The sequence below is a fragment of the Strix uralensis genome, chromosome 21 (genome assembly GCF_047716275.1).
Source record: "Strix uralensis isolate ZFMK-TIS-50842 chromosome 21, bStrUra1, whole genome shotgun sequence".
Classification (NCBI taxonomy): Eukaryota; Metazoa; Chordata; class Aves; order Strigiformes; family Strigidae; genus Strix; species Strix uralensis.
The window spans coordinates 6,540,716-6,559,412 of record NC_133992.1 but is presented as its reverse complement, the minus strand read 5'-3'; the positions used below and the strand labels follow the sequence as shown (position 1 = coordinate 6,559,412).

Genomic DNA, 18,697 nt, shown 5'->3' with positions numbered 1-18,697 from the left:
AAGACAGCAAAAAAGTAAATTTACGACAAAAAAACCCCAAAACAAGCTTATTACTCTCATCCTTCAACCTAAAATGATTAGCCTTCCCCAGACAAATTATACAAAGGGTACACTAAAATTTGCATGTGAATATACCACTGCAGATATTTATAGACACTGCAGTGCAACAACGATGATGTCAGCAACATCATTCAAGTTCGGGAAACAGCAGTATCGAGGTGGGTTAAACAGGAATTACAGCGGTGCCACCAGGGCCGACACACAAGAGCTGTCAGCATTTCCCTTACCAAAACATGTTTTCAGGGATTTAAAAACTCGAATGTAAAAATACATTCAGCTCTATACAGAAGATTTTAGCGTATTTTAAAAAACAATTACATGAAGCTTAAAGAATTAAACTTCCTTCCCTGAAAAGCAATCAGATTATCAGTATATAAAGATCACTATCTTGAGATAGTAAAATAATTACTTTCTCTTAAGACAAGTCCTGATGTGCTTTACATATATTCAGTATACATGACCCTAGTAGTAGCCTGTAATACAAGAACTTTCCCTATCAAAACACTCCCTGCTTCCCAAGTGCACACACATGAGCAGCTTGATGCATTTTTCTGCATTCATCAATACTACTCATCGTAAGCCCTGTCGAAAGAACATTTAACTGATATTGGCTCCTCTTGAGGGACAGGAATGGATTGCTGATGTTTCTTCTTTAAGCAAAAAAAATTTGAATCCTAATATTGGATGTGAAAATAACCTTCAAAAGGAAAGGACAGAGAAAAAACAAGTACATTTTTTCCACCTTTTATTTCTCCCATTCAGAGTTTCCTCAGAACAGTAGGGAAGAGGTAAAGCCACTATGTATGTCTTGAACACAAAACCACCACGACTGCCTAGTTTTAGTGCTAAGTTAGTACGTATTTAGTACCACAGGTAAATAAAAGAGAATCCTTATGAAAAGTATGTGTGGCACTGGCTCCTGCTCCTGTGAAGGGAACTGCATGAGCATATTGTGTTACAAAGAAGTAACTGAAGGATGTTGTATCATATACCCTATACTAGAGATTTAAAACACTATTCAGACAAAATTAATGCCCGGTGATTTGGTGTGTTATGAATTTGAATCTACAAAATAGAGACATTTTAAGGGTGGATTATGTGCAGCAGAACCCTGCATCCAAATACTTCTGGCTACTGTTAAGGAAGGTCACCTACCGCCTCAAACCTCTACAAATTCCAAGCCAGAAAAATAAGCCAAGTGCTGCAGTACAGAAAACCAAGATGTGTTGAAGCCGCTCCTTAATGCTGTAGACTCGTAAGACTAACCGCAGCACAGGTAACATTCAAACAAGCCCCAAGATTTAAGTAGGTATTACAGGGACGTAAGAAACTGTAGCAGTAAAAGAAGAAAGAAAGGTGAATTATGTTTGAACTAAAGCAGGCTGTGAAACTGGTGATTTAGGCTGATTAGAGGGTTTGTGCACAGCCTTAACTATGCACTTTTGAAATATGGGAGATGATTAAAGATCTGTTCATTTTTAGGCATTTAATCTTAAAATTTTAATTCCACTATTCAAATAAGAGCAGCTGAATTGCCTATCTGAATTTGGTGCCTTTGTGAACAAGGAGTTTTTTGGCTTTGTTTTGTTTTTAATATCACCACAGACCTTTGACAAAACTATGCAGTGCTGGCAAGGGCTGCACTCTGCCCAGACTCCTGAGAAAGCAAATTACCTTGACTGCATTGCAGAAACGCAGGGTTTACAGGTAATGTGATATTATGTAATTAACCCCAGCATTTTCCATTCCCATTTGTTATCTTTCCATTGTAATTTTAATTGTAGTATAAACATTTACATTACTATAATTTCCAAATAAAACCTAGTTGCTTGTGTTACCCAGCTGAAGTCTGGTCCACACATCCTATTTATTTTACCACCACTGAATGGAAAACAACACAGATGTATAAACAGTTACACCACAACAATACAAGGATTATAAATCTGTGCAAGTGGCTGGAACAGGAACCAAAGCCAACTTCAAATGCATAATGTTCTACAGCGTGAATCTTACCACAGTTGATTTTTAGATGCTAGAAGTAAAGAGATACTGTTCAAGTACTTTTTAAAACAAAAATGTCTTAGAAAATTAATCCACATCAAAATCCAATCATACTGAACTATAACAACTAGAAAATGTTCACACACCATGCATCAGAGACAGAAATTAGGAAATTCAAGGTATTAAAGGAAAGGCAGATCAGACTCAACACTGAAGTACAAATAAAGCACCTGCTATATAGAACAAACTCTCAAAAGAGAGCCTTTTGTTACAAATAGGTCACTGCAATAAAGGCAAGCAAGTATGGCGATGACACTTCATGCATTATGTAAAAATACCTGGACTTTGACTTTACGAAATGATGACAACATGATGGAGGAATGTAGAGTCTAAAAGGGAGGGGGAAATCAAGATAACATTCAACTAACGACTAGCATAAGGACATGGCTTTTTTTTTCCAAATACATATTCCATCATAGTACATGTTTCATACTTCCCTTTTGATTCCTTGCCACATACAACAATTTGGTGTTATTGTCACACGAGCTACTGCAAACAACAGATCTCCCCATGCAAAAAAGATCACAAATATCAACAGAAAACTTAATTAATTTGGTATGTACTAACCTTTCCAGTTAGTTTAAAAAAAAACAACAAACCCTACCATAATCTGAAGGTCAAAACAGAAAGTTATCCGGACTTAGCAAATGACACTTCTTGCTACAGCATAATCAAGTGTGGTGGCTTAATGTAAAGACACAAACCCAGTAAGAAGGTTTTGAATATAAATATCTACAAAGACGTTAACTTTCAATTACCACAATAAAAAAACCTGACAAGTAGCAGTTGTGACAGAAGGTATTTTTTTAGCTGGCTAATTTTGTAGGTGTTAAGCGTATCTAACCCACTGAAATTTTGGTGAAAATTTCCTTGCCTCCCCTAACCGTACATTTTCCCCATGAGTAGGCTGCAATCCCTGAAGCAGTTCGTGGGCAACTGCAGTTATGTGCCTTCGTGCCTGCTGAAGCTAGTGCATATCTCTTGTGGCATTTGCATAGCTTAATGTGTATCAGTTGCAGCAGCGAGAAGGCAGCTTGTCACTCCATTTGATCCACGGTCAGCTATGGGAGCACGATGCCGGATTACACTTGGCAATCTCCATCCACAGCATCTGCAATCTGCTCCACCCCATTTTTCTGCTGCCTACACTCCAGGGACAAATGGAAAAAACAAACTCCCACACTATACTAACATACAGCAGAGAAAAGGGAGGAATTTGTATTATTTCCTCCAATACAGGGGAAGCAATTAGTTGCCCCCCAAAAGCAATGTATTTATGAATAAAACAATTACAACCCCATAAATACATTAAGTAGACAAAAAATAAGGCAGCAAAGGTATCAAGTTATTTGCATTAGTAATAAATGTAATAGTTGAGAAATGGGAATTTCACACCAAGAGGTACCACCCTGTCTCAAGAGATTTAAGACTTCTCCTACCTTTCTGCTGTGCAGGAGAAAAACGTGTAAAAAACACTTAAAAGACAGTCTATGACATTCAACATTTTTGTTATTGTTGCTACCTTTCATTATTAAAAACACAACCACAAATACATTTGTTAACTTCATCAACTACAGACCTCATAGAAACCTAACATCTAAATATGATTTTCAAATAGAATTTCTATTTCAATCCAAACAGTATAGATGTATTTTTTTCCCAACAGGAATGGAAATAAATTACTTCTTGTGAACAATGTAACCTGCTATCTTGGTTCAAGTATTTTCCACAGCTTAACAATTCCATTACTACAGTTCCAGATCCTGCACACAATGCAGCAAAAAGCATCCCATTTTCAATCTTTCGCTCATTATTTTCTCTGCACAATTTATAAGTAAAGACAAATGAAGATTTCATGGAAGAAGTCATTGCTAGTTGCATTTAAATGCATAAAAATCACACAGTGGGATTTAATATTTGCTTTGAACAAATCTGAATCCCTGACCAAGGCCTTTCAGTGAATACAGTCATCAGAATCTTCTGGCACTCTGCTGAAGACAAAATGCCAAAAGAAAATGGATTATTTTTTTTCCAGAAAGATACAGAACCATTCAGGCTGAGTCAGTTTTTTGGGTTTGTTTTTTTTTTTTCTCCCCCCTACTGTGTTCATTCGCCATCTCCAGACAACTGCTCTTCAGAACCCATTTAAATATGTATGAAAGACTGCTCGATAGTCACGTACATTTTAGACTGGAACACGCAGCTGTTTTATGACAAAATAGCTGCTAAAAATCCTAAACAGTCAACACGGACCTGCTGAAAAAACATACAGTGATAACTGCTTATGCTTTTCCTTAAATATCAGGGCAAATGATTAGCTTATTGGTACATATTTATGATCTGGCAATATAGATTTGTATCATCGTAACCAGATAAGGTGTATGCAGGCAACAAATTGAGAAACACTTGACTGTCATTACTTTGATTTATGTTAAATTAAAAAAAAAATCATGGGAGGAACAAATTCCGATTCTTTTATGAAGGAAACCGTAGTGCTTGACCTATATACCAAAATGACACATATATGAAAGGCACACAGGTTGGGAGGATTTCTTTTAAATGTCTTACTGCTTGGCTGGACACCTCTGCTGTGCATGCCATTTACATGCTCGTCATTTCAGAGCGATATCAAGCTCCTTGAGGAGAGGGTTCTCCAGCCATCTCGGAGCACCCAGCCCCTCCACCGCTCTCTTTTTCTCCTCTCCCCTCGCACACACTCCCTGCTGCATCTCCTGACCTTGGACAGGGCTGGGGAGCGCTGAGGGAAGCCATTGCTGTGCAATGAATCCCCTCCGCCGGCCACCGCGGAGCGCCGCGTTCTCCATCTCCCCGCCGGGATTTCTCCTCAGGGGGGAGGCAGGGTTTTAGCCCAGACCTCACCGGACAGGGGCGAAGGGATGGGCGGGGGCAAGGCGGGGGCCTCTTGCTCTGCCCGCAAAAGCGGAGATTCGCTGTCACTGTTATTTACCCGCCTGTTTATCCCCTCCCCAGGGCGCTGAATGAAATTCCAGCCGCAGGTCGAGGCTGCCCAGGGCGGATCCCGCCGCTCCTCGCCCGCTGCCCTTTATCCGCGCCGCGCCCGGGGCTGCTCCCCCACCCTTTCCTTTCCTCCCCTCCCCCGAGAGACCCCGGGCGCTACCGCGGCCCGGCTCTACGGCGATAGAAAAACCCCAGGGCAGGGCCGCCAGAGAGGGCGAGCAGTAGCCGAGGCGCCGCGGGGAGCCCCCGGAGGCAGGGCCGGCCTCAGCCTCCCCCACGGCTGAGGGGAGCGCGCACCCCTACACCTGTCTCCGCAGCGGCGGAAGGCGGAGCGGCTGTGGGGGTGCTCTATCTACCGGAGGGAGGGGGGGGGGTCGGAGGAAGGCGGGCGCGGTGTCCCTGTCCCCCCCCGCCCCGCTCGCCGCCTCACCGGCTCGGTGCGCAGCTCTTCCCCGCCGGCTCCGCGCCCTCCGCCACGGACGCCGCGCGCCGCCCGCGCCCGCCCTTTTATAGGCAGCCGGAGATGACGTCAGCGCCGCAGAGCGGGCTCCCGGACGGCGGAAAGGGCCGAAGGGCTTCGGCAAGAATCGGGAACGGGGCGGGAGCGGCGCATGCGGGGAGGGCCAGAGCGAGCCGAGCGGCTCCGGAAAGAGCCGAGCGGTTACGGAAAGTACCGAGCGGCTCCGGAAAGAGCCGAGAGGCGGCGCAGGGGCTGGCGAGGGGCGCCGCGGGGCGGTTGTGCCCCCTCAGCTCCGGCGGGGCGTTGGGCTTTTGGCCGTTGCCTCACCACCCTCCGGTGAGCGCCCTCGGACGCGAAAAAAAGGACAAGATGACACGGGGAAGCAGTTAAAATGCCCGTGCAGCATGGCGGCAGCTGGGCGTTCAGCCCCCTTCTCTGTCTGCGCTCTCGAAGGCCCGAGCCGCTGCGGCCCAGAGGATGGGGACAGGGCTTAGGGTTTAAATCAACAGCTCTCGCCCAAAGCAGCAGCCTCGGTAGTGCTACATGATTAAAAATATATATATATACACGGGTGAGGCTGTCCTTTTGAAGCCGGGTGTAGTGTCACAATCACAAGCCTGGCAAGGACAGAGCATCCAAAAAGCTGCAAATGCTTCTCAAGAGAAATCTATTTTTGAAAAGCCGATGCATACAGTCGAAGAAAAATGAGCCTTTAGTATGAACTAGATGTTTAAAATAGACATGGCAAAGAAGTTCTACTTTAATCTCTCTTTTTAATTTTTGGTTTGGTTTTTTTTTTTTAGGGGCCTGGTAAGGCAGCAAGAACATTACAGGATCAAAGTGGTGAGTGGGTTTGAGTGATTTTTTGAGTTAACACTATGTTTTATTAAAGTACTGAAATGGAAAATGCATACTTTCACTGACATTGCATCGCAGCCCGTGGGACTGCCTGGAACTATTGTCTCCAAGGAAGAGTATGACTCACGGCAATTTTAATGCATCTTGGCCTGAATGCACAGTATTTTCACAGCAGAGATGCTCTCCTTTGTCGTATTTGATACAAATATGCATATGAAAAGACAATGAATACATGCATAAGACCTTATTTGCACTGCACCTCTGTAACACCAAATGGCTAACATTCAAAACCACTAAAATGTCAAAAAACAGAGTAGCGTGATACATGTCAACCATCAGTTCAAGCAGTAGATGCAACCTTAAGTTACATCTAAAAATAAATATTGATTTATTATGTTTCTTTTGAAGTGCACTCATTATTCAACTAGAAATTATTATTGGTTTTGAAATAGTATGTAAGTATCTGAGTGCCCATTACTGAGGCAGAAAAGGATACCATATTTGTTATTTATAAAAATACATACTTATATTCCCATCACAAATGTTAGAAAACCCTAGTACCTGTCAGCAAAAAAGAAAGCTATTGTATCTTATATATACATCATCAAATCCCTCCTTGTGGTTTGGCACAGGCAGACAATTATTTCTAACAGACAGTACCAATTACTACCTTGGCAAAATGAGTCTCCAACATAATTGTAGATATGCAAGATGTAATTAAAACATCCCCACTCAGCATACTAATGAAAGTTGTATTGCTTCAGTGTTATTTGGTAAAAGGGTCCTGGAAGGAGATTTCCAGATGTACCCCAGAACAAGCACCGATAACACCAGTCTGAAGAATTCCAGAGTCAGTTTACAAAATATATAAACCAAACACAAATTTAACTTATTTACCAATCAGTTTTAAAGCCAAGGTTAAAGGTATTAAAGGCCCAAATTCCAAAGTACACATTACAACCTTTTCTCAGAAATCTCAAGAGTTATATAAAAATCAAATTCAGATGTTTATATGGCCTCAACTCTTTCTACAGCTTCAAATTACGGTGCCTCTAAGAGCAACAAAAAACTATCTAGTAAAAATAATAATAATTTTAACTTGCAACAGTGTATTGCAAAAATAATGTGCTACTTTCTAAAACTCAGAAGCAAATTTTCTCATCTTAGAGGCCACCAAAATAGTTGAAAGACAGTGCACCATAAATCAGACAAATCTCCCATCACTCTGATCTCCCATACTCTCCATCTCCTTTATTCACCAAGGAGCTGAAGATTTTCTTGACCATCCCTCTCCTACAGAAAAAAAAAACCAAACTGCATCAGCTTCAGAATAAAAAGAAAAATAAAACTTTAATATTGGTTTCTCGAATGAACTATTCTCAGAATAATCCACTACTGGTACAAAGTATTACAGTACTTGATACATAAAATACACTAATAGTGATAAGGAAAAAAATCCATTTACATAAAAAGGCCCCTTATAAAATGCACCTTAGGTAACCCAAGCATCCCCTCAAATGATGGCAGAACATCAACAGAAGTGCTAGAATGAATACACTTTTTTGCCACTTTTTTTTTTTAATAAGAAAATGGATTATTAGCTTCCATCCATCTGACAGATAATGGACACAGAATTTCTGTAGTTTCAGGAACTCTGCTTTTCCCCCATGAATTTATATTATCCATGCAAACCTTTTAAAACAGCGAATCTACCTCTCTTAAATCGAGAGTACTGCCTCTTGGAGAGAAGTTACATTCAACAGAGGCAGGTGTCAACACTGCCAGGTCAAGTCCCTTTACCAATCTCACTGTAGTTTTAAGATGTTGAGACAAACACGACACAAGTATGTCAGCATAATTAAAACTGAATTATAAAAGACAGATGTAATAAATACAAAAATAAAGTTCTAGCAGTAAGTTTCTGAGATTGATTACTCTTTTAAGACTTCATAAAGATGTGAGGTATTTTCACTTCCATGAACAGAACAGCATTGTGCAAATTTTCAATCCAAGAGTCTCTAATCTCTGAAGCCCAGAGGTCATCAGGATACTATATTTAAAACATCGTCTGCACCTTTAAACATACGAAGGAAAAGTCTTCCATCTTCCACAATTCACTACAGAAAAACCTACAGAAATCCAAAGCAAAGAATAACTTCCAATTATTTGCAACAAATTAAACATAAGTTTGTTCTGCTCAACATAAATCTTTATTAAACATTAAGAAATTGATGGAGTATTTTCTCCACATTCCTCTATATACAAAATTTATTTTTTTGCCTTTACATGTAAACAGGAAGCCAGGTCTGAAAGCACTGACATCCAGCGGGAAAGAAATTATAGACTGATTCATGATTTCCAAAAGGAAGGCTGCAGAGCGCCCTTTGGCAACGGAATTTTCTTCTGCTCTAAACAATCCTAGTGGAGAGAGAAAGACAAAGAACAAAGGAAAAAATAAATGTGTATCTTATTTTTTCATCTCAGGAATTTTGATGGCTCTTACTGCACACATTTAAAGCATTGCTAATAAAATGTACCAAAATTATTTTTGAAATGGAAGTACAAACTGTGAAGCTATCATATTTTAATAGCATAATCTAAGTCAACATTCACAAAACAATTTAATCAAGTATTTTAGTTTTGCAACCTTTCTTTCAAAAAAAAAAAGCAGAATACTATGCTAAATAAATGCTACAGAGAGTGGTTCAAAGCATCTACTTCCTCATGTATCTAATCAGGACAACAGACAAAAACAAGCAAACCACTGATAAAAATAGCTGTTACAGAAGTGACTCAGCAGAATCCTCCTCAACCTGCACTGTCCTCTCACTGCAACTAGCCTCACTGAGCTTAATTTACAGTTGAAATACATTTTTCTCTGAGAAACATTAGATTTGAGGTAAGAAAGAAGTGAGATGTTTGACATCATAACTATCATTAAGGTAATTCAGTAACTGAAAAATGACAAAAGATGGGTTACATCACAGTGACAGGTCTGGACTGTCAGGTATGCTGCAAGCAGCACCAGCCTTGTTATCAAAATGAGGCATATACGGAATGAAAAAACATCAAAACCAAACCACTTGAAAATTAGAAAAACCCACTTCACCTCCAAGAATTTCTTGAAACGCATTAAAGAGCCCATCTGTCCAGAGCTGGTAATTGCTTCAATTCTGCAGAAATAACAACATGTTTCAAAATTTACTTAGAAAATTGGGTTTGATTTACAAGTGGGTGTGGGTGTGAATGGCAGAGATTGGAAAAGATGGACGAGTCATTTAAGAGCAAACACTCACGAAGTAAAAAACAAGGATTATTTCACATTCCTATCCACAGATATCATACCTCGGGATATAGTCTTCTCGGATAAGCAACATAATTTTCCAGAACTGAGCCTTATACTGTTTCATGAGAGCGTTGCCACACACCTATGGTACAGAAATCCACACAGACAAGGTTTCAGAATTGGGTTTCAGACTAACATGACAACTTCAGCGAACCTGTTCAGTATCAACCACTTAATATTTTATCTAGACATTTAAAGAAATATACCTACGCCTACAATAAAACAAGCATTGCCTTTTTTTCTTGTTGACTGTGTGTGGTGGCCCCTGCTACCAATTTTACATTATTCTTCCTCTCGCTCCAGTCTCCCTCCAAAAATAACAGCCTTCCCAGATGCCATTTGCTAGGGGATATTGTGGTCATTTCCCCACCTTGACTACTGCAGCGTGGTTTCATCAGCTTTCTTCATACAGTCAGTTTAGAGGACAAACGCTCCTCAGACTTCACCACTACTAACAGAATCCCCACGGTGTATTTCACTTTGTACCGTACTTTCTCATTTCTACTTTTGAAGTTCTTTAGAAGGCATTTGATAAGCACAGAAGCTGCCTGTGTTCAACAGTGTTTGTCTCCCCCAACTTCAGCCTTTAGCTCTGGCTCTTATTTAGCACAGCCCTATTATCCTAGGATATAGGATTAACATACATTAGGCTCTGTCCTTTCCAACCCAAAACCCCCATCCTGTTTTATGAAGTAATTCAGCTGAAAAGGCCACAGGACCTCATTGCATTGTACAAACTGATGTCAAGTGCTGAGCAGACCTTATTTTTATAGGACTATGCAACTATTTTTAAAATATCAGGAACCTTAAACAGAACCAAATACAACAGAAGTTGCACGTATAAAAACTTCTATTTTTAAATCATTCAGCTCCAAAGCTATATTTGCAAGAAGGTGGAAATATTCACATTCCTTTCTGAAGGAATAAGGACAAGTTAAAAAAAATGCTATTAAAAGTCACAATGAACCTCACCTCAGCAATCCCTTCAGAAACGGTCACCAATTTAGATCTCTTTAATCATTAGTAATCTGTATCACTTACCTCCAGAAAATCTAAAAGAAGTGTGGCTGTCACATCTGCCAGAGGCTCCATATTCAACATCTGAGCAAGCCAGCGCCATCCATAGTTCAGTCCATGAGGATGTGTCTATAAAGCAACAAGAAAGCTACCCACCACTTGTTCTACGACTTGCACAATGCTATTATCAAAACAGGCAGTTTTCTGATTTACTTTCTTCTTTATAAAGTTATTTTACAATAACCTAACATAAAACTTGATCATTATGAAAATATAAAGGAAGGAAGTAAAGATCTGCACTACAAATTACTTAGCGTTGCTTTGTTGGTTACGGTTATGACCATCTCCCTTCAAAAATATTATAAGCTGGTTTAAATTGAGCACACCTTAACTGCAAATCAAGTTTACAACACATTTAATAGACTCTTGGGATAATAACAAGGTTCTAATTATAACACCATACGCACATACCCCGTCTTTGTTTCCATAAGGCCACCGGAGTTGAATGATAGCAGCATAAAGACGAATCAGCCCTGACATCCGTTTAAGAAAGTGATCTTGCTCTTCCATCTTAGAATCCTTAACTTGATATCCAAGCATCCTAAGTATGAGAAGACCTTCCAGTATTAGTACAGCAAAACACATTCCCCTGAGCCCCTGCAGTTCTCAGCTTACTTTAAGTCAACTCTACTGAGAACAGGGATACTCCAAAACCATACAAGAATTATTGCAAAGGCAGATCATTACCCTCTGGATCATATGTTCTATTATTTTATACCATGTAGAATATTTAGGTTCTGTACTGGATATTTCAACTTGAATCAAGCTATGGCTATCATAGCTATGAGGAAGAGGAAGCAGAAGAACACTTCCAAAGCTGACAGACACAGCATCCTCCAGGGAAACAGGGTCAGGGGAGCTGCACACTTGTGAGTGCATCTCCAGTCTGTGCCAGCACGTCACAGTGCCTACGTAATCAGAGATGGGGAAAAGTGGAGTTCACTCAGAAGAATAGAGTCTTTACCCTTGCAGGGTTCGTGCTGAAGCAGCCCAGGAATAAATTTACCTTTGATACTCTTCCATAGAAGTCCCCTCTTTCAATGCAGGGTAAAATGGCACAGAATAGGGGCACTTTTTGTGCAGATGAGCTAAAAAGAGGTCTCCAACTTGAGGATGTAGTTCCCAGATTCCTGAGGCCACCACAGCAATTGGGAAAGCTGCATCATGGTGAGAAGCTACTTCTTCTTCTCCTTGACTCTGGAGGGGGGGGGGAAGGAAAGTCAGTCCCCACCCTTCAAACCATTTGTCTGACCAAAAGAAAGGAAAAAAAAAAAAAAAAGAAAATCGTCTTTTTTGTGTAATTAGCCTCTGCTAAAGGATCCTAATGTTTCCATGGCTATGTAGCCAACCACAGAAAAGCTGATAAAGCCCTATGTCCTCAGCTCCCACAGAGGATGACAATAAACTTTGGTTCAGGACAGAAAAAAGGGGTTAGCAAATACAGGCACAAAGTGCAAGGCTGCACAGATATTTTTACTCCAAACAATCATTTTCAGATGTTTACAAATCAGTCACAGTTCTACTCTGTGGGCTAATTTACGCATATATTTGTCACTGCAGGGACAAAAGAAAGTTTCAAATAGACCAAATGTAGCAAATAAAGACTACAAAAAAAAAATAATGCCAACTTCAAAAAGAAACTTAAACAGTGACACTTCATTTCTTGGGAGGTGCTAACTACACCGCAGGGACAGAAGTTTGCCTCTTGGGCCTTAGCTTCCCCCCCTCCCCCAGTTCTGCCAAGACAAGGTTTTGAGCATATATACAGTTTTGTAATAGATCATCAATTAACTATCAACTTGCTTTCCACTAACACTGTACCTAATATGTAAGGCTTGAATTTAAAACAGTTCTTCCTCCTAGAAGAGATAAAATAGGAGAGTGGAGGGAAAGAGAAACTAATTCTTTAACTTTTTTTAAAATCCAAAAAGCACTTTCTCTAATCAATATGAACATTAATACATGCCAGCTAAACACCTAATTTTGTTCTTAGTAGTTGAAGACAGAGGACAGTGTCCAAAAGAACTTCTTAAAGCACACGCTACCTTTGCCACCCCAAGAAAGAGAACATTTCCTCACCACAAATTTCTCTGCAAGTTTGTAATAAACAAAATCCAGACCCTGTGGATGCTGAGTCACTGATACAGTTCGCCCTCCACTCTGAACAGACTTTCCAGAGAGCAGGTTATTGATCTTGTCAAATACCTCTCTCAGCTGAGAGCCTGCAAATACAGAAGGAATGTATGGAGAAAAGATTAGGAAACAGCAGACAAGTCTTAACCAGACCACATCAACTTCACAAAAACAAGACCTACATCCTGAAGGGCAAGGCACCTCAAACAGCATGTTTGCTACATCTGATTGAAGAAACTTAATCACGATGAAGCAAGATGCCTCTGAGGGAAGCAACAGACCTTCAGAACATAAGCAGACACTGCAAAGACTTTGGCTGTATGCATACCAGCTTTCTGCTGTAGGGATAATTACGGAAACATTTTATATGTTGTGTCCTACTAAAATCTTTACAGCAAAAGGCATTTCAGTTGGATTGGGTTCTTGGCATTTTCCTGACCTGCTATTCTAGAGATCTGGCTCACAGGGATCGTAGCTGCTTTCTGTAAGTCTGTTTTTATCTTCTTAACCTGCAGAACAAACAAACAACTTCAAAAACCTTCACAGTCAGGTAAACTACTGTGATAGCTTGAACGAGCAGACTGTTAACAGAGGCTGCTAAGGTAGTTTTTTGTTTCGTTTTTTTAAATTAAAGCTGTCCTATTTCCCCTAGAAATTAATATAATCACTCTTCAGCAGTATTAATCATGTGTTCATACCTCATTGTTGTCTTTGCAGTTGCTGATTTCACTAAAAGAAGCAACACACTGCTCACCAACATCTTGAAGCTGTTGGTACCACTGCATGGTACTTTCTTCTGCCTTCACTTGAAGTCCTGATATTAAATAAAAAAAAAAAAAAAAGCAGAAGACTAAGACCCAAAACTCTAGAAAACCATAAGAAAATTTATTTTAAAAAATTGCAAGGAACTAACAGCTGCATGAAAGCGTTTCTCCTAGAATTTAGTTTAGAAAGTTATGTTCATAAATGAACTACAAGTTTGCAAGCTATGCATGAGTCCTCCCTTCAGCTTAGTAGCTTATACATGCAGGATATCTGGACTTAACTTACTCTCAAGAAGGAAGCCATTTCAGCAGTCTGTCCTTGTATGTTTTGTCATATCACACATGACCCATCTACACTTGCACAAAGGCACAATATTATTCTCTAATATTCCAATACATGGCATACCGTCTAGGAAGAGCAGGTTTTGCTCCAGTTAATACAGTCCATTTATGCTGCATCAGTTTAATTTAAAAGGTTTGCTGCCAGCAGTCCTACACCCATTTTGCTGGTTGGGCTAAAAGTAAAGGCTACAAGAAGGTGCATTGTCACAACAATAAGATTCCACAGTAGTATTTAGCCTAACATTAAAAGAATGTGCAAGGAGAGAAAAGAGGGGGGGGGGGGGGGGGAAAGGAAGAAAAAAAAAATCCAACCAACCTTCCTTCTGCTGCTTTCCCCCTGACTGCTGTGCAGGGGCAGGAGTCTGAGCCTTCGACTGCTCTTTTTTCAGTAACTCTTTCTGCTTTTGCCTCTCTTCCTCTTCATCTCTCATCTTTTCTTTCACAGCTGCAGTGATTTCTTGCTGCATGCTGGATATCAACCCTCGCATCTCCTGCAGTGCTCGTTCAGTATTGGCCACATCCACTTGGGTAGGGAAACCTCTCTGTCAAGAAAAAGAGGAGGTGATACAGCACCAATCTTTTGTTCCACTATCTGCAGACCGACAGCAAACCAAGGAGCCTTTGAAGCATCAGCGTTCAGATAATCTGGGAGCCAACTACATATTTTATCCTCTTTGGTGAAAATATCTTTTCCTCCTTTTCTGTACATAACGTTAGTCGTAACATTTGTAAATAATGTTAGTCCATTACTAGGTCTCACAAGATCTTGGACAACAGAATTTAATAACACACTTTTACAAGTATAAGGGAACCCCAATGCAAAGCCTAGACAGCTTCCTCTGCAGAAAGCCAGCTGTGAGTAGCTGGAACAGAGAATTACCCTTATTATAGTGTTTTCTTTTTCAAGGTTTATATCCCACCTTTACATAGAGAAAAAAATTTTCAAGGAAACCTAGTTACTGCAAAAAGGCTTACGAGTATAGGAGAATCATAATGTGTTCAGTATTTAACAATTTATGAACCACTTTGCTTCTATGGTTGTCTCAAAAAGGAACTTTACAGTATCAAGAGTTTACAGTATTTTAATATTCAGTCCTTCTCCTGTAGAAGTCTTCATACATTTTTATAAGCCATTTTCAACAGAACAGCTCAAGTGCCATAGAAAAAAAATTCTTCTTTTAAATTAGGCACTTTATAGGATGAATATCTAAAAACATTTCTGTGACATCTTATTTAACAGCCTCCTATCAAGCTGCCTTTGAAGTCAACTACAGGAAGCTTTACGAAGGAATTACAACCCATGCTAAGAACAACTCTACAGCCTCTACCTCACTTGTGGTGCGGATGAGTCCTGACACCAGCCCACAGATCTGGTTGCCACGATTACTGTATGCAGAAAGATCAATTCTTGGCAAGTCTTTGTGTCTATAATTGGGATCAATCTGCTGGTTGAGCTGCAGCACTTCCTCCTGGATGGAATAAAGGCGACGCAATCTTTCCTGGCCCTCTTCCTTACGCAAACGCTCCAGCTCTTCCTGACGCTGCCTCTGCTGCTCTGCCTCACGCAGTTTTAGGTTTAATATCTGTGGGAAAAAAGACACAAGAGACACAAAATACTTCAGTAACTCCAGCTTTACAGGTCCTTCCTGCTCCTAAAAGGCATGTGCCTTTACTGCTTTTCCACAACAGTGCAACAGGTGACTAGGAGAGCACCAGAAAATACATTCTCACTCCGGGGGTGCCACATAAATACAAATAAACCAATTGATCTTTCCAGTTCCCACTGAGAAGTCACAATTTTTTATGAAAGACAACTCTGACAAGTCTCAGACCTTTGCTCTGTGTCGGTGTTCTTCCTTCAACTTCTCCTGCTGTCCCTGAGCCTCCTTTAAGCTACAATACACATAAAGACAAAAAAAATATTCAAGACATGCACAAGACAAAATACAAACACACAGCAAGTTACTTTTAAAATAAGCCAGGCTAAAGGAACTTTAACTGTCACAAATACAGTCTTTTTCTAACCAAACCTCAACAGTAGCCAGAGACCTTCTGGCTACAGAACAACAGACAAACAATAACAGGATAGTTGACGTATAAAAAAGGAGCAGGTGAGATTTTCAAGCACAAGTGACTAGCATAGAATTGTCAGGCACAAGAATTAATTCTCACTTTGATTAAATGCTATAATATTTTAAGGATACCAGAGCTAATCTCACCTCTTCTCCATTACTTCTTGCAAATCCTGGAATTCCTGATGCTGCTTTAGCTCCTTCAGTTCATCAAAGCGCTTCAGTTGTTCACTTGCCAGGGCATACACTGCCCTCACCATCTGCTCTTGCTGCTCCTGCCGTTGCCTTAGCCCCTCCTGCAGATTGCAGAGGTGCCAGAAGCACCACAATGTAGTAATCACCATAATTTGAGCAGAAGAAAATACAAATTAAATTGCCCAAGGTGGGCCAACATTCAGGATAACTTATTGTCCTGCTACTTTTAACAGAGCATTGTCACATCTGGTTGTGTAGCTCTCCTGTGTTTCACATACACCCTTAATGTTTTTTTTTACCTTTCCTTTCAACCTGTGCATCTCTTCATACATCTGAATGCAGCCTTCAACTTCTGTAACTTTAGATGGCAGAACTGCTGGAAGGTCTTCCTGATCCATTTCCAGCAGACCAAGATCATCATTTCCCTGCGTGGACAGCACATAAGCAAAATCAGTGTCAGAGAATAGTGACAGCAACTCATGGAGGAAAGCAGGTAAATCAAGTCTCCTAAACTGCAAGTTATTTGTAGAGAAACAGATAAAGGAGTCAACCAATGCACACCTTTTTAGAGCAATTATATACCCCAGTAGTGTAGCCTCACCATTTTGAGTATCCTCCAGCACATAGATGAGGTTGGGATAATTACTTTTCCCAATCACTAAAACTGGGAGCAGAGATACCAAGAGCCTACAGGACATTCATGAAGGCCAACTGTCACCTAGAAAGGCGAGACAAGCTCCCCACACTCTCCTTACACTCAGTGAAGATGTTACATTGGAAGAAGTCAAGACTGGTTTATGCTTTGAATCATTCTTCAGACTCCCTAACTTTTATCAGATCTTGCTGCTTCACTAAGGTGTTTTCCTCACAATATATTTCTTAAGTCTAAATGGGGCCAAGATGATGCAAAACTTTGCTGCTCAGTTTCATTGTTATGCAGTGAAGTCACCATTTACTGCATAGCAATGGACATTTAGTTTCTTTCCAGGTGCTTCATCATTACCTCCACAAATCAACCACTCATTGCCCAGCTTCCTACCCTTTTGCCTTGTCAAAGAGCCATAACACATCTAAGTCATTTAAAGACTCCAGAAAACCCAGGGGAGGGTCATGGACTCTTACAACAGGCCTGACCCCACTCTGTGACTTATCCCTCCAAATGGATGAATCCCATGCTGCTAACCCATTTAACTGTACAGCTCCAACTAAATTTTCCCTAGTTATGGTGAAAAAGGGAGTTTGTTTTTCGCCTACTATGAAACATTATTCTATGAAAGTCTTGCTAATACCAATTTTATCATTGCCTGTTTATCATACAAAAAACTGAAACTAAGCACACTTTTCTCCACAAGTTAACAGAGCACAACCCAACCTTTATCAGACAACTTATGACAACAAGTGAGCACATTTTTTCTCACAGCTGCTCACATACAGATTATAATCAGCGAGCTACCTTTGTTTCATTTAGCTCTGTAGATGAAGGTGGTGAAGAGCCCTGGTGGCTAGCAGGTGTGATCTTCTCCAGAGAAGACGACCGGTTTGTGAGGGGAGTGGATCCTTTAGGTGTTGAACTTCTGGAGGGTGCGATTTCTTGGGCTGATTGCCCAATCACTCTGTCTAGGACCCAGCCAGAATAAGGAGACAGCACAAGAGGAGACATGCATCCTTCCAAGATATCCTAGAGAGAAAACCTTGTCTGTGAACCCAAAATATATCAAAAAAGCAGTGAAACATTAACACATGTTGAAAGCATTTGCACAGGTCAGCAGGCGCTTTATAACCGCAGCTCAGTACCCCATTTACCCATTTCTTCTCCCATCATTTCAACACTTTTTCCAGGCTCTCCTACTTTTGCAGGACTCCAGGACTGACACGCTTAAACCTCCTCCTGCAACACCTCCTCCCCTGCACTATTTAGCCAGTACGAAGGAGCCAGGACCCGACCTGGGGGGGAGCAGCAGAGCCCAGCCGCGGACATGCAAGGAGGAGCGGGCAGCAGAGATAAGATAACGGCGCCTTACGTATTTCAAGCCCTGACTGTTAACGAGACAAGGAGCCGATGTATCGCCGCTGGGACGGCGCCTGGAGGCCCTTCTCACGGGTCCCCCCGCCAGCCGCCCCTGGGACGCGCCGCTCCCTGGGAGCAAAGCGGGAGCCGCGGCGGCCCGGGAGCTCCCAGCCGCCCGCCGGGAGCGAGCCCTCACCTCATCCTGCAGCCAGTGCCGGCAGTAGCTCAGCCGGCCCTTGCTGGAGGCGCGCAGAGCCTCCAGAGTCTTCCAGCGCAGCTGCCGAGGCTCCATGGCCACCCCGCCCGCGTCGCCCCGAGGCTCCATGGCGACCTGACCCGCGT

The 18,697-nt window shown here is 41.3% G+C and overlaps 2 protein-coding genes across 16 annotated transcripts in view; both read right to left on the bottom strand.

Moving 5' to 3' along the window:
- Positions 1 to 5,596, bottom strand: part of SPTAN1 (spectrin alpha, non-erythrocytic 1) — a 52,127-nt gene extending 46,531 nt beyond the window's left edge. For 10 of the 14 annotated variants that reach the window (XM_074891059.1, XM_074891062.1, XM_074891056.1 and 7 more), the window contains exons 1-2: positions 5,531 to 5,567; positions 2,400 to 2,450 (exon numbers count right to left, since the gene is read on the bottom strand). In XM_074891059.1, coding sequence (XP_074747160.1) covers positions 2,400 to 2,432 — 33 coding nt within the window. In that variant the 5' untranslated portion in view covers positions 2,433 to 2,450; positions 5,531 to 5,567. Of the gene's footprint in view, positions 1 to 2,399; positions 2,451 to 4,689; positions 5,396 to 5,530 lie in introns of those variants that run through there. The other 4 variants (XM_074891054.1, XM_074891065.1, XM_074891057.1 and 1 more) reach the window with 4 other exon arrangements.
- A 2,146-nt stretch (positions 5,597 to 7,742) lies between these two features.
- GLE1 (GLE1 RNA export mediator) lies at positions 7,743 to 18,690 on the bottom strand. 2 transcript variants are annotated; one of them, XM_074891161.1, is made up of 16 exons: positions 18,552 to 18,690; positions 17,801 to 18,025; positions 16,647 to 16,772; positions 16,300 to 16,448; positions 15,913 to 15,973; positions 15,409 to 15,663; positions 14,397 to 14,622; positions 13,673 to 13,788; positions 13,414 to 13,483; positions 12,921 to 13,063; positions 11,848 to 12,038; positions 11,253 to 11,382; positions 10,806 to 10,910; positions 9,764 to 9,846; positions 9,528 to 9,591; positions 7,743 to 8,836 (listed from the first exon to the last, which is right to left on the bottom strand). In XM_074891161.1, the coding sequence occupies exons 1-16, from the start codon at positions 18,678 to 18,680 to the stop codon at positions 8,768 to 8,770; spliced, it is 2,142 nt and encodes a 713-aa protein (XP_074747262.1). In that variant the 5' UTR covers positions 18,681 to 18,690; the 3' UTR covers positions 7,743 to 8,767. The 2 variants fall into 2 exon arrangements, with proteins under 2 accessions (XP_074747262.1, XP_074747263.1); XM_074891162.1 differs by lacking the exons at positions 7,743 to 8,836; positions 9,528 to 9,591; positions 9,764 to 9,846; positions 10,806 to 10,910; positions 11,253 to 11,382 and adding an exon at positions 11,396 to 11,749.
- Positions 18,691 to 18,697: the final 7 nt, after the last annotated feature.

Coding starts and splice junctions, on each gene's coding strand:
- GLE1 (XM_074891161.1), bottom strand. CDS start 18,680: ATGGAGCCTCGGGGCGACGCGGGCGGGGTGGCCATGGAGCCTCGGCAG. Junction 16,773..17,800: donor CAGAGCTAAATGAAACAAAG/GTAGCTCGCTGA, acceptor CTGTCCACGCAG/GGAAATGATGATCTTGGTCT. Junction 13,789..14,396: donor GGGAAAGCAGCAGAAGGAAG/GTTGGTTGGATT, acceptor ATTTAATATCAG/GACTTCAAGTGAAGGCAGAA.